Source organism: Ursus americanus, chromosome 17 (assembly GCF_024610735.1).
Source record: "Ursus americanus isolate L20-20 chromosome 17, mUrsAme1.1.p, whole genome shotgun sequence".
In the NCBI taxonomy this organism is placed as follows: domain Eukaryota; kingdom Metazoa; phylum Chordata; class Mammalia; order Carnivora; family Ursidae; genus Ursus; species Ursus americanus.
The window spans coordinates 26,633,412-26,647,813 of record NC_142143.1 but is presented as its reverse complement, the minus strand read 5'-3'; the positions used below and the strand labels follow the sequence as shown (position 1 = coordinate 26,647,813).

Here is a 14,402-nt window from a genome sequence, read left to right as displayed (position 1 = left end):
GACATGGAACATAAGGAATAGAGCAGAGGACCACAGAGGAAGGGAGGGGGAAACTGAATGGGAAGAAATCACAGAGGGAGACAAACCATGAGCGACTCTGGACTCCAGGAAACAAACTGAGGGTTACAGAAGGGCGGGGGGGGGGGGGGCCGGAATGGGGTAACCAGGTGATGGTATTAAGGAGGGCACGTGTTGTGATGAGCACTGGGTGTTAAACGCAACTAATGAATTGCTGACCGCTGTATCAAAAACTTATGATGTACTATATGCTGGCTAACTGAGCATTAAAAAAAAAAAAAAGCAAGTATCACTACCATTTAAGTGAAAATAGTTGAATATTATCAAAAAAGTGGCTGAGGACTTTAATGTCCCCCAAATTTCCATTTTTCAACCAATTTTTAATGTTATCTATAAGAAATAATAAGAATATAGAACTTAAATTTAAGTTAGATATTACTATAAAAATAGTCGTTAGGACTAATTTATTTTTTTTCTTTTAAAATATAGATATTTTTATATTATTGGTTTAACCATAATTATATTTTGAAAATTTAGTAACAAAAAAGAAAAAAGATAAGAATTTCTAAATTAAAGAATGATCAACAATTTGAATTAATTACAATTAACTAACATGTGATGAGTACCTACGGTGCTGAGTACCTACCATATGCCAGGTACCATCCTAAGCAATTTATAGGTATTCATTCATAAACACTTCACAACAATATTATATGATGGATGCTAACATTTCTTTCTCATTAAGGAAAATTGAAATGAAATTAAAGGAAATGAAATCCGACTCAAACCTGCCGGTTGTGAAAATTAAGAGTTAATTTTTTTAAATGACAATATTTTTTTAATGAACTATATTATGATCAAATAAGAAACCACAGGAGGAATTACAACAAATAAAAGTAACATCTCTTACTTGATTAACTTCACTTTGGAGTTGTAACCCGTGCTGGTCTTTTTCTTCTCTCTGCTGTTGCAGCTGTTTAAACTCAGCCTTAAGATGCTGGTACTTGGTCTCCACTTCTGATAATTCTTCTTTGAGCTTTTGTGTAGCTTCTCCCTTTTCACCTAGTTCTGCCTGTATTCTTTGCAGGGAGGTTTCAGATGCAGATAATCTTGACTGAAGCTGTTGACAATCTAAGTCTTTTTGATGAAGGCTTGCTTGTATATTCTTTTTACTCACACATTCTTCATTATGTTTCTCCTCTAACTGAGTAAACTCCAGTTCTTTCTTCAGCAACTTTTCAGACAAGTTCTGAAATATCAATGTAAAAATTTCCTTTGTGAATATTTATAATTATTCCAATTTTTTAATCTTTAGAGAACCATCAAAATTAGTCAAATTGCAATATAAAAACAGTGAACATATTCTAGCCAAAAAGTATTAAATTATTACATCCTAACTTATTTTATCATTGGCCCATTTGACTAAGCTCGAGTAATATAATTTAAGAATTAAAAACAAAATTTTGACATAAAATGAAACATTAAATCTAGTAGATTCTTCAGGGTATGCAACATATTTATATTCTCTCATTTGAGTTAAATACTAAAACTATCTTCTATCATCAAAAATTATTTTGAATAACAAAATACAACGGCAATTCTGATTTGGGGTGTTGTAATTTTATAGCTGATAAGAGCTTTAGCATAACAATACTATTCACTGCTCTAGTATGCACATGCTATGATTCTTTATTTTTGCTCTTCTTGATAAAGACCATTTTTAAGGGTCACAAGTTTAAGATTAACTCAAATTTCTTTCTAGCTGTGTAAAAACAGTAATCTAAAAATAATTTACCTGCCTTATATTTTGTTATTTTACTCAATATTATCAAGTACAAAATATAAAAACAACACCCCAATCAAAGATCTGGATCAGCTAGCCTAATCAAAGGTCAACATCTGGTTTCAGTGGAATTGTTACAATTAATACAGAGTATTTTAAGTCAACATACTTAAACCTAACACATGGATCAGAACTTTGACTCAATTCTATAAGAAAGATAGCTAGGATAGGAAGCCACTTTAAACATCTGACAAGTCAATCTGTGGATATTTACTATACTCATTTTTTTATATGCAGAGTGCTAGAAGGGAATAATACAAGACAATCAAAGCCTTCTGCCATGTGAAATGTTCCTTAGCAAACCTGAAGACTAAGCTAAAAAGTTATATGTTCTACAAAAGCCTTTCCTGATTTACTAGGCAGTAAGTTAGGAAAACTTCCACCCTGGTCTTGACCCAACCCTGTATCACACTTACCAAATAAAAACAAAAACAACAAACGTTGACCGAGGTGCTTACAGAAAAGGCAGACACTGGTCTAAGCACTTAAATATCTATTAATTTATTTAAGACACATATCACTCCTAGAGGCAAATGGGTAAAATAGTATCTCTTTGCAGAAGAGGAAACAAACTTGGGAGAGGCTGTCACAGTCAGACAGCGGCAAAGCTGGGACTTAAACATGACTTTGACCACTGTACTACACTGTTCTTCAATACGCCACTTTGCAATATAGTGGTAATACACAGCAACAGAACTGCTAGCCATATCTGGCTCTTGCTTTGGACTGTGAACACCTTAACATTAGGACTGTTGGAAAGGGAAAAGTAATAAAGGATGGAAAAGGAGTGAGAGGTGAAACTCAAAGAATAACTCAGTCTCTTACAATGACCTATACTAGTAGCTTTAAATAAACATATGATTTGCTCAGAATTTATATAAAAATAATTAAACTGAGTTGCAGAATCGTGTTTAAATGTCAGAGTATGATTCTTATTAGAAACTAAGAAGGAAGTTTCTTCAATATTTCCCTTTTGTTTTTAAGTTTTCCAAAAACATTTCCAAAAGATCTAATGCTGAAGATCTTGACATTAACACAATACCAATTTTTTTGCCATTTGTTTTGTATTAAAATATTATCTATCCACCTTGATGCTATGACCCACAAAAATTGTCCAAGGCATTTTATGTAATGGACTTCATAAGGCCATTTGCAAAGATTTCCAAATTCAAAACACATGGGTATCACTACTGTCAACAATTATGGTTTGCCAAGGACATGGGGTGAGGAGGGGTGGGAGAGGCAGATAGCCAGGATAATAAGAAAAGGATGCATGTCTGTGCTACTTTAACTGGTGAGCAAATCCTAAACAAGAAAACATTTTGGAAAAAAATTGTTAAGCCTTCACTATGTAAGGATTATTAAGATTAGTAGAAGATTCTATTATTCTCCAATCAATAATATTCCAGTTTAACCACACTAAATCATCTTGATTCTATATATTATTCACCAAATAGCCATAATACTTACTTTAATAGTGTGTGTGTGTGTGTGTGTGTGTGTGTGTGTGTACATATATACAATTTGTGCTTCATTATCTGATTACACATTTCAGGCTATCCATGTCAAATCATGCCCTTTATTAATAGTTTAATGTTTTAAAATTACATAATAAATGACACTGATCATAAACATCCACATCATGTACATATCCTGGTCAGTCTCCAGAAAGTGGAATGTCAACCCTGATCTCAAAGGAATTAAAAATCATACTGAGGGACAAAGATAAAACTAAATTGTATATAAATGTTTTCTACGTATTAACTTGACAGGAGAAAAAAGGTGGAGGGAGGGTAGACAGGTTTTCATAAGCCAGAGAAAAAGATCAAATCAGCATCAAGAATTGACAGAGAGGGGTGCCTGGGTAGCTCAGTTGGTTAAACGTAAAGATTCTAGGGTCCTGCGGCGCCTGGGTGGCTCAGTCATTAAGTGTCTGCCTTCGGCTCAGGTCATGATCCCAGGGTCCTGGGATCGAGCCCGTATCGGGCTCCCTGCTCAGCGGGAAGACGGCTTCTCCCTCTCCCACTCCCCTTGCTTGTGTTCCCTCTATAGCTGTGTCTCTCTGTCAAATAAATAAAATCTTAAAAAACAAACAAACAAACAAACAAAAGATTCCAGGGTCCTGGGATACAGCCCTCCATTGGGCTCCCTGCTCCAGTGGGAGCCTGCTTCTCCCTCCTCCCTGCTATTGCTCTCTCTCTCTCTCTCACTATCTCTGTCTCTCTCTCTCAAACAAATAAAATCTTTAAAGAAGAAGAAGGAGGAGGGGGGGGAAGATGAGGAGGAGAAGAATTGACAGAGAAATGGACAACGGTAAACAGGTATAAATACTTTGGAAAATTATTTGAGGTCACCTACTAAATTTGAACACATGTGTAGCCTACAACCCAGCAATTTCACTTGGAAGTATATAACAGAGAAATTCTTGCACAAATGCATGAGATTTGTATGTGAATGTTCACAGCCGAAATATCTGTAATAGCAAGGAATAATAGAATCTATGTGAAAGAGTAGGAAGTATGCATAGATCACTGCTGCTGGATACCAAAGAATAATATAACTGTCACACAGAAGAGCATTAATGGTATTGAATTACAAGCTGAGCTAGTTGCTTTTTTTCATGAAACACCATTTTTATTGGAAAGATTAACAGACAAACCATGATTACTCAAACTCGGGTAAGAAAAGAACCTATCACTTAAAAGAACAGAACTGATACTATTTGTTTCCAATAATAAAATTCGAGCTTTCAAATGAAGCTTAGACTTTTGGAAAACTTGTATCCATCACCATGAGCTTGACACTTTCTCATACTTAAGGTCTATTCTGAGATAGATGGTGATATTGACAAATGATACCGTTTTTATATTGTACAATGAAATCTGTCAATATCTGGAAGATCGGCACAACCAACATTTTCCACATGACTAATGTATGATGCTATAAAATCATGCACAGGAAAGATCCACTCAAAAGGCAAGAAAAACTAATAAATTTAATGTTACAAGTATAAAAACAGCATTGATATGGTTTCAGATTCTCTGTTGTAACTAACTTTTGAGAAACTATGCTTTATCTAGTTTTGATATAGTATCAAATAAAAATAGCTATAATTACCTGAAAAGGTTAAGATATTCCTCCCCTTTCCAACTACATTATCTTTATGAGATTGAATTTTCTTCATACCCTTCAACCATATCACAACAGATGAAATGTAGAAGCAGATATAAGAATCCATCTGTCATAATATTAAGCTAGACATTAAAGAGGTTTACAAAATATAAAACATCACCCCTATTTTTTGTTTTGGAAAAATAGTCATTTTTCATCCAAAATGGTATTTATGTTAATATTTAATAATGTTTTTAAAACAAATGCATACATATTTTTTAAATTTATGTTTTAATCTCTAATACACTAAGTACCTATAGATATAATCCAAGAAAATAAAACCTCTTTGGGGGTCCATAACAATTTTGAGAATATATAGCATTCCTGAGATGAAGAGGTTTGAGAACTGTTGGCCAATGTCACAAGCAACAAATTACTCTAAAACTTTGCAGGTTAAAATTATATGTATCATCTCACACAACTTCTGAGGGTCAGGAATCCAGAAACAGCTTAGCTGGTGGTTCTACCTCAGTTTCTCATGACGTTGGAATAAGCTATGAGCCAGAGCTATAGTCTCTGACGACTTGACGAGATTTGGAGGATCTGCTCCAAGTTCATTCACCTGGCTATTGGCAGGAGGCTTGATATTTACAGCCAATTATACTTAATCTCTTTTTCCCCCTCTACTACGTTCTTTTCTTTGGTTTTTCCCTTGTTATATTTCACCAAAATATTAGGTTCGACTTATTAAAAAGCAAAGCCAACAAATTCACCACACTGTTCAATAAAAAGGTTTAATGACTTCCTACTCCCCCGCCACCAAAAGAGTAAAGACATGAAAAGAAAGTACTAACCAATACCTACCCTGTTCCCAAACTAAATATTATCTGTTGCTCATCTATAAAGAAACAAGGTGGGAAATATTAACATTACAAAATACAAAATAAAGGACAAAGTTGAAGGTCTCATACTCTTCTGATTTCAAAACTTATTAAAAGCTACAGTAGTCCAAACTGTGTGGTACTGGCATAAAGAAAGAATATAGACCAATGATATAGGCATAAAGAGCCCATAAATAAACACTCACATACATTGTCAAATGATTTTTAACAAGGGTGCCAAGAGCACGGTAAAGGAAAGTCTTTTCAACAAATGCTGCAGGAGAAACTACCCATATGTGAAAGAATGAAACTAAATCCTTACCTGGGACTATAAAAAAAAAAAAAATTAGGTCAAAATGAATCAAAGACCAAAACATAAGACCTAAAACTATAAATCTATTAGAAGAAAACACAGGGGAAAAGCTTCATGGGTTTGGATTTGGCAATGATTTCTTAAATATGACACCAAAAGCAAAAACAGATAAACTGGATTATATCAAATCAAAAACTTGTTATATCCAAAGTGTGATTGTGATTTACAATAAAAAAATATACTTTGGGTTATCATCCCCATTTCTGGAAGAGCTCCAAAAACCCTTGGAATTTCCTAAGTGATAAGAGCAATGAAAATGTCTTCTGTTATTCATAACAAGTCCCTTTCAAACACCAATGAGTTTATGTTAATAAGGTGATTTTTTAGAAAGACCCTAAGGATGTGGGCCGGTTGCCATGGCAATCAACCAGGATTAAAGGGTTAGAACTTTCAACCCAACCCCTCATCAACCCCGCCAACAACACCACCCACCTCAGGGAGGGGAGAGGAGCTAGAGGTTGAGTTAATCACTAATGGCCAATAATTTATCAATCATGTCTATGTAAGGAGGCCTCCTTAAAATCCCAAAGGGACAGGGTTGAGAGATTCTAGGTTGGTGAACACATAGAAAGCACCTAGAGAGAGTATAGAAGCTCCATGCCCTTTCCCACACATCTGACCCTATGGATCTCTTTCATCTGGCTGCTCTTGAATTATATCTTTTAAAATAAACCAGTAATCTGGTAAGTAAAATGTTTTCCTGTGTTTTGTGAGTCACTCTGGCAAATTAATCCATTCTAAGGCCAGGGTTGTGGGAGCTTCCTACTTACAGCCATTTGGTACAAAGTACAGGTAACAAGCTGGACTTTCAATTGGTGTTGGCAGGAGGGGTGCGGGAACAGTCTTGTGGGACTCATCCCTTAAACTGTGGGATCTGACACTGTCTCCAAGTAAATGGTGTCAGAACTGTGTTACACTGTATGACACCAGCTGGTGTCACAGAACTGTTGAAGTGAGGAACATACTTCTGGTGTGAGAAGTAAAGGTGTAGTAGGATACTGAGAGTAGAGACACACAGGAGTGCTTTTCCTTTACAGAAGGTGGCGGTGACTGGTGAGTTGTTCAAAGAGTGTAGAGTTTTAGTTCTGCAGGATGAAGAGTTCTGGAGATTGGTTTCATAACAATGTGAATGTCCTTAACATTTAAAAACCAGAATTAAGTCATGCTGTACTCATGCCAATATATATATAACATACACAAGATTAAAATTTAAGATATATAAAATCAATTCACCACTATATGCAGTTTTTAAACTCTCACCTGATTTTTTTGTGTTAATTCATTAACTGAACTTTTAAGTTTTTGTAGTTCCTGCACATATACAGCAACTTCCTGGGGGCCTTTGGCAAGCTCACTCCTTAGCTGGCTTATTGTGGCCTTAAAAAAAGAAAGAAAAAAAAATTAGAGAAAACTAAAATGGAATAGGAAATGGGAGCACCCAAAGGTTTTTAAGTTACATAGATTTTTGTCAATTGTTGTTAAATTAAAATAATACTTATAAGTTTCAACTTAGTTCTTTTTCCTACAACCCTACTGCCACCCCACATCATGTTCGAAAATTAATTTTTAAAATTTACCCAAAATGCACAACTTCATTTATTTAATAATGCATGAAATGAAGAGTTGGCATCCTACTTTATGTGTCTGAGTCAGCATCAAAATATACTGTCTTTGAAACTCTGTACTTTAATCCTTTTGAATTTTGAAGATTTAAAGAAAATGCCCACATTTTCTCCCAATTTCTATAGGATAGCCTTTCCTTTTAAAAACATGTTAAATAAATGCAAACATACAATACAGAATCACCTTGGAAAGGTGGTAAATCATCTTTTTACTATGATGTTAAGTCTTTGTCCAAAGAGGTTTATATATAAACTTTTATTAGATATAGTTTCATTAAGCTGGGCCACTCCGTGATCAGGTATAATAGCTGGACTTAAATTTGCTCTGATGCATTTTAACACTTTTTAATGAAATTAAGACAATGGTTTGATCATTTAAAAAATAACAGAAAAGAAAGCAAAGATCTTAGAAACAGAAACTTCCTACACACGAGAGCTTCAACAACTAGGGAAAGAGAGACTAAGTACTGCTTTTTAAGAATGGTTTCCTGCAACTGATAATAACAAAATAACTCTGTATTTCTAATATTGCTTATTGGCTTCAGTTTTTACATTCCCGAAGTTACAATCATTTTCATTGTCTACATTCTTTATTAGTAAATAACTTCATATGAAAAAGAGATAAATTTAAAAAATTTTTTTCCTAATAAACACGTCAGTAGTTGTCTATATCCAATATTACAAATAAGTACTTTCATTTTCAAGGGAGAAACCTTAGAAGGCTATCGATTTATTTTGACAATAATGCCAAGAGATCTTCTTTTGGAAACCCTTCTAGTATGTGTGGCACTTTTGGTTTTTTAAAAAGGATTCTCATTGGTGGTATATATATCTTCATCCATTACAGTGCTTTGGTTTAAAGTTTTGGAAACTATCTTGTAAAGGAGGTTAAGTAATTAAACTGAATGATCAAACACTTGGGCTTATACTATTTTATTTTAATAATCATAAGTTAATGAAACATTTTTTGACTGTTTTCCGAACTGGCTTAAAGTCAGTTAAAAGAGGTTTCAAGAATGTTTTTATGAAGGGCAGCATGTCTGAGATATCTTCCTGGCTAGAACTTTTAAGGAAAACATTCACGTAAATAAACCAATTCTAATACAATGAAAGGCAATTGGTCATATTGCTTTACAATTATAGCTTATAAAGCATGTTTCAATAACTGATATTGTATCCTTAAGAGAAAGAAATGTTGGGGGTCTTTTTGTTTTTAAGTAGGCTCTACACCCAGCATGGAACCCAATGTGGGGCTTGAACTCATGACCTTGAGATTAAGACCTGAGCCAAGATCAAGAGTTAGACACTTAACTGAGCCACCCAGGTGCCCCAAAGAAGGAAATCTTTAAATATTTGTTATTTTTAACTATATTCAAGTTAAAGGTATATCCTAATAACTTCTTCCTTAAAATGATCATGTAACCTTTTCATTGATATTGGGAGTTTATTTCAAACTGCTATTTCTAACAACTCTGAATCTCAGATAATTTTCTGTTAGTAATATTATGGATGTTAATAGAAATATTAGGAACAGTTTGGCTATTTTAAAGTACTGTGTATCAAAGGATTTAGCAGAGTAACACATAATAAACAGAAATAACAGTATATATTAAGATGCAAATTATGAGTATATTTCATTAAAATACTATGATTCTGCATTTAAGATTATAAAATATAGTAAGCCAAGAGTAACATCTATCTAGTATCTATCTTGCTGATTAACTCCAAAATGTAGAAAAAACAAGTAAAATGTAAAGCAAATATATCCAAAAATATCCTGTTAAAATTTTATAGTTTTTAGATACATTCATATAAATGATTTTATAATTTTAATACCTAAAGAACTAGACATTAGGTATCATTTATCCATTGTACACTAAGTATGTACTTTTTTTAACTAGAATTTTTTTAAAAGCTAGCATTTGAAATATTTTTACTCAAGGGTGGAAAAAGGAAAGATGTGGGAAGAATTTATACCAAAGGGTATATTTTAGTCATGGAGAAGGGGAGGAGGGGAGTGAATTTCAGAAAACATTCACTTTCTCTGTTGTACTTTATAAATCATCTTAATCTTTTACAATGATCATGTATTATGTTTGTATGAGGGAAAAATAAAAATTTTAAAAAGTCAAAATTTGCAAGGAAATAAAAACATTCCCTGTTCAAATATGACTATGGGTGAAATTCAAACAAAGATGGCTCTTCACATTGACTTTCCTCACTGTTTAACAGGCCAGACTCATCTGTGCCTTGAGGCTTTAATAGCTGCACTCCCTCTTCCTGGGAATGATTGGTCCCAATTCTTCACCCTGATTCTTGCTTACTTCTCACATATACCCTCCTTGAGAAGACCTTCCCTGATCATCTATCTAAAATTGTCCTACATTATTATCAGCTCCACTACACTACTGCCCATACATATGCCCTTTTTCTTTTTTTTTTCCCATCCAGTTGCCCCATCTCCCACCCCTCTCCCCTCCAGAAAACCTCAGTTTGTTTGTTTCTTATGATTGAAAGTCTCATGGTTTGTCTCTCTCTCTGATTTCATCTTGTTTTATTTTTCCCTCCCTTCCCCCATGATCCTATTTTGCTTCTTAAATTCCACATATGAGTGAAATCATATGGTAATTGTCTTTCTCTGATCATTTTGCTTAGCATAATACCCTCTAGGTCCATCCACATTGTTGCAAATGTCAAGATTTCATTCTTTTTGATGGCTGAGTAGTATTCCATACACCACATCTTCTTTACCCATTCATCTGTTGATGGACATATAGGCTCTTTCCATAGTCTGGCTATTGTGGACACTGCTGCTATAAACATTGGGGTGCAGGTGCCTCTTCGGATCACTACATTTGTATCTTTGGGGTAAATACCCAGTAGTGCAATTGCTGGGTTGTAGGGTAGCTCTATTTTCAACTTTTTGAGAAACCTTCATACTGTTTTCCAAGGTGGCTGCACCAGCTTGCATTCCCACCAACAGTGTAAGAGGGTTCCCCTTTCTTTGCATCTTAGACAACATCTGTCATTTCCTGACTTGTTAATTTTCCTGCTTTATTTTTCTTTATAGCACTTAGCATTAACTGACTTTCTATCATGATTTGGTTTACTTACATCTTGTCTGGCTTCCACAAAGAAATATAAGCTTTATCAGAGCAGGCACTCTGTCTTACTCACTGTTGTATTCCCTACACCTAAAATAGTTGCTGATCCTAGACATTAAAAAATATGCACTAAAGAAATGAGTGATTCGTCTCCAGGGAGTTAATAGATTTTTGTACCCAATATCAAACCCAATAAAATAGTCTGCATTTCCTTGAAGCCATGTTATTGAATTTAACATTGGATTTTTACTAAAAATCTTAAATTAAAAAATAATTAAGGAAAGATATTTTGGGCAAACATCCTGCTAGTGCTTTAGAATTATAATTATTGTTCTAATACTATATTACTATTAGTAAATACTCATTTAAAGATGGTTGAAAATTTGCTTAATTAAAAAAATGAGAGTATCTTTGAAGTTCTGAGATTGCCTTAAAATACAAAATTGCCATACAACAATAGAAGGTGCTATGTATTACTAACATTAAAAGCCTTCCAAAAAACACATTACCTCAAGTTTAAGCATCTCCATTAGAAAGCAGAAAAAAAATAATAATAAAATGATGGATGAAAGGTGAAAGACAAGACTGACAAAAGTACACAATGAACGTACAATACAAATGCCCAGACATACTAAATCTGATCTCTGATATTTGCGTACTTTTAAAAGATATTTAAGTACTCTTTTTAATAACTATGCGTGAGTATAATCATTTTTATTCCATCTTTATAAATATTTTGGCTTTTAAAATGAGTTTATTTGGAATACAAATAAGAACCTTAAAAGATCATTTCCATTAAAGACTACACCAAATATAAGTTGATTATAGCTTTAATATTTTCAATAATGTAAATTTTTTAAATAATACTTTAATCCTTAAATCCTCAATTTCTGATCTATGACATAACTATAAAGTATTTTCAAATGCTTTAGAATGAGTTATTTTTCTAAAATATCTAGACTAAAAAAATGCCAATGAATTCATAAGGTATATATAAATGAAAGTAATGGAACACAAGAACATACTTAATAATATACATTATATTATGTCCTCAGCCTCAATTAGAAATACCAAATAAATCATTACATTTTTAGCTCCTTTAATTCCTTTTAATGTATTGTGTTTCAGACAACAATATTTAGTTTCAGTAAAGTAGTAATATATAAAATAAATTTTTTCATTAAGTGTTACAATCCACTAACAAATTTGAGAATAAATAGGATTGAATTCTAATAAATTAGTAAAATACATGTCATATATTTAAAAAGTAAGCAGAAGCTAAAAACAAATGGAGTTATAAACATTAAATGAAATGAAATATCTACACATTAATTTTTTAATATGAAAATGGTATGAAACAATTCAAAAGTATTTTAAGTTGTATTCAATATAAATATTACAACATACAATATGGCAAAATATAAAAAGTAATAACAGTAAGTATTAGGTCAAGATTAATAGCACAGATTCACTTATAAGGCAATCACCAGACCACTCAAAATGAGATAGGGAAAGACTGCAGGCTTTGGAGAAGACCTGAGTTCTAGTCCTAGCTTCCTTACATCAGGTGCATGAACTTAAACAAGTTATTTACCTTCACCAAGCTTCAGATTACTTCCATATAAACAAACATAATACTTCACTTACAGGTTAAAAGAAACAAATGAGACCATACATTTAAAGTACCTGGCACGGTATCCAAAACCTAGTGGTGCTCAAAAAGTTAAGAGTTTGTTTCCAATAATAATATTACTCTGACTCTTATGCTACCATTTCCTAAAGTTGTTCAAAATACTTCAGTATAATGCGAGGTCTCGATCATTACAAACCTATTAACTAAGTAGAAAGTAAATATTATCCTTGTTTTCCTAAAAATATGATGAAATATTAAGTCACTATTCAGCAAGAACAAATCTATTTTAAAATTTATTTCAGGGGTGCCTGGATGGCTCAGTCGTTAAGTGTCTGCCTTTGGCTCAGGGAATGATCTCAGGGTCCTGGGATCGAGCCCCACATCGGGCTCCTCCGCTGGGAGCCAGCTTCTTCCTCTCCCACTCCCTCTGCCTGTGTTCCCTCTCTCGCTGGCTCTCTCTCTCTCTGTCAAATAAATAATAAAAGTCTTTAAAATAAATAAATAAATAAATAAATAAATAAATAAATAAATAAAATTTATTTCAAAACCCTTAAAAAGAAAAATATTATGAAAATGTGAAAGAAGATGTGAAGAATGGATTTCTACGTCATCTTTCTTTTCCAGAAACATCTTTCTGAGAGGGGGAAAAAAAATCGTTTCCCACCATCACCTTTGTTCACAGAGGACAGTATAGGAAGACACTAAATCCTTTTCTCCCAAATCTTATATAACTCTAGTTAAACTTTTTCATCTTAAATGACCTCCTCGTAACATATAAAGATAATTTAATCTATGTGAAAATGCAAATTTACAAAAATCCTCCATATTAAACAAAGTAATTATTAAATATTACTCAGAAATATTTCCCCACGTATATTTTTCCCCAAACGCAAGTAAATATATAAATTTCTTCTCCCTGTTCAAATTCTACTTGTTTAACAAGTAAACATACAATAACTCCATAATTCTCAGCTGGAAAAGGTCAGAGAGGATTGCACTTTAAAATAGCTATATCATAAAAATGCCATTATTATGATTCAATTTTAGTCATCCTATGACATTTGTTTGGAAATTTCAAATAACATTAAAGAAATTTTTTTAATCAAAAGAGAATATAATTTTTTTAAAATTTGAGAAATACTAGTGGGCAGGCAGATTTAATCAAAAGTAATTCTTACTGAAGCACAGAAATATATGACTCAATTCACCCAAATTCAAGTATTTCTGCTTTCACATTATCTGAATGGGCTTTTTTCCTCATGAGACTTCTTTTATTCAGCATCTCCTTGATTACATATTAGAACCTTTTAACTGGCTTCAGTAAGTTCATGAACTCCCTAAAATTGTTTTAAAAACTGTGGGGTTATATGTCATTGGGCTACAAAGATCACTTTTGGGAAATTCATAAACTTTAAAGCCTGAAGTACTAAGCATCATAAAGCTTCACATGCTTATGCATGTTATACCCATAAACTTTCACCATTCCCCCACTGATAAGATTCAGGAGGAAGAAAGAGAAAGGATGACACGGTTATTTATAATATTTATACTCCATAGCTCATTATGTTACTACTTATGAATAGAGGGGCTTTTAGATCATTAGCTTAAAAACTCCAAGAAAGAAATGCAAACTGAAATGTCACTATAACTCAACTTTTTAAACTGAAAATATGAAAAACAGCGGTCCACATCACATAACGGAGCTTAAGAACTACAAATAATAGTTAACAGAATATTAATAGATAACAAAATATCCTCTAAAATACAGTAAAAGGGGAAAAGGCTAGCATTTTTAAGCAAATGTATTTATTACATAT

General features: G+C 33.1%; 1 protein-coding gene across 2 annotated transcripts in view; it reads right to left on the bottom strand.

Moving 5' to 3' along the window:
- EEA1 (early endosome antigen 1) overlaps positions 1-14,402 on the bottom strand; it is a 112,604-nt gene that overhangs the window by 55,940 nt on the left and 42,262 nt on the right. For both annotated transcript variants that reach the window (XM_045779425.2, XM_045779427.2), the window contains 2 exons: positions 7,487-7,603; positions 929-1,267 (listed from right to left, as the gene is read on the bottom strand). In XM_045779425.2, coding sequence (XP_045635381.2) covers positions 929-1,267; positions 7,487-7,603 — 456 coding nt within the window. The remainder of the gene's footprint in view (positions 1-928; positions 1,268-7,486; positions 7,604-14,402) is intronic.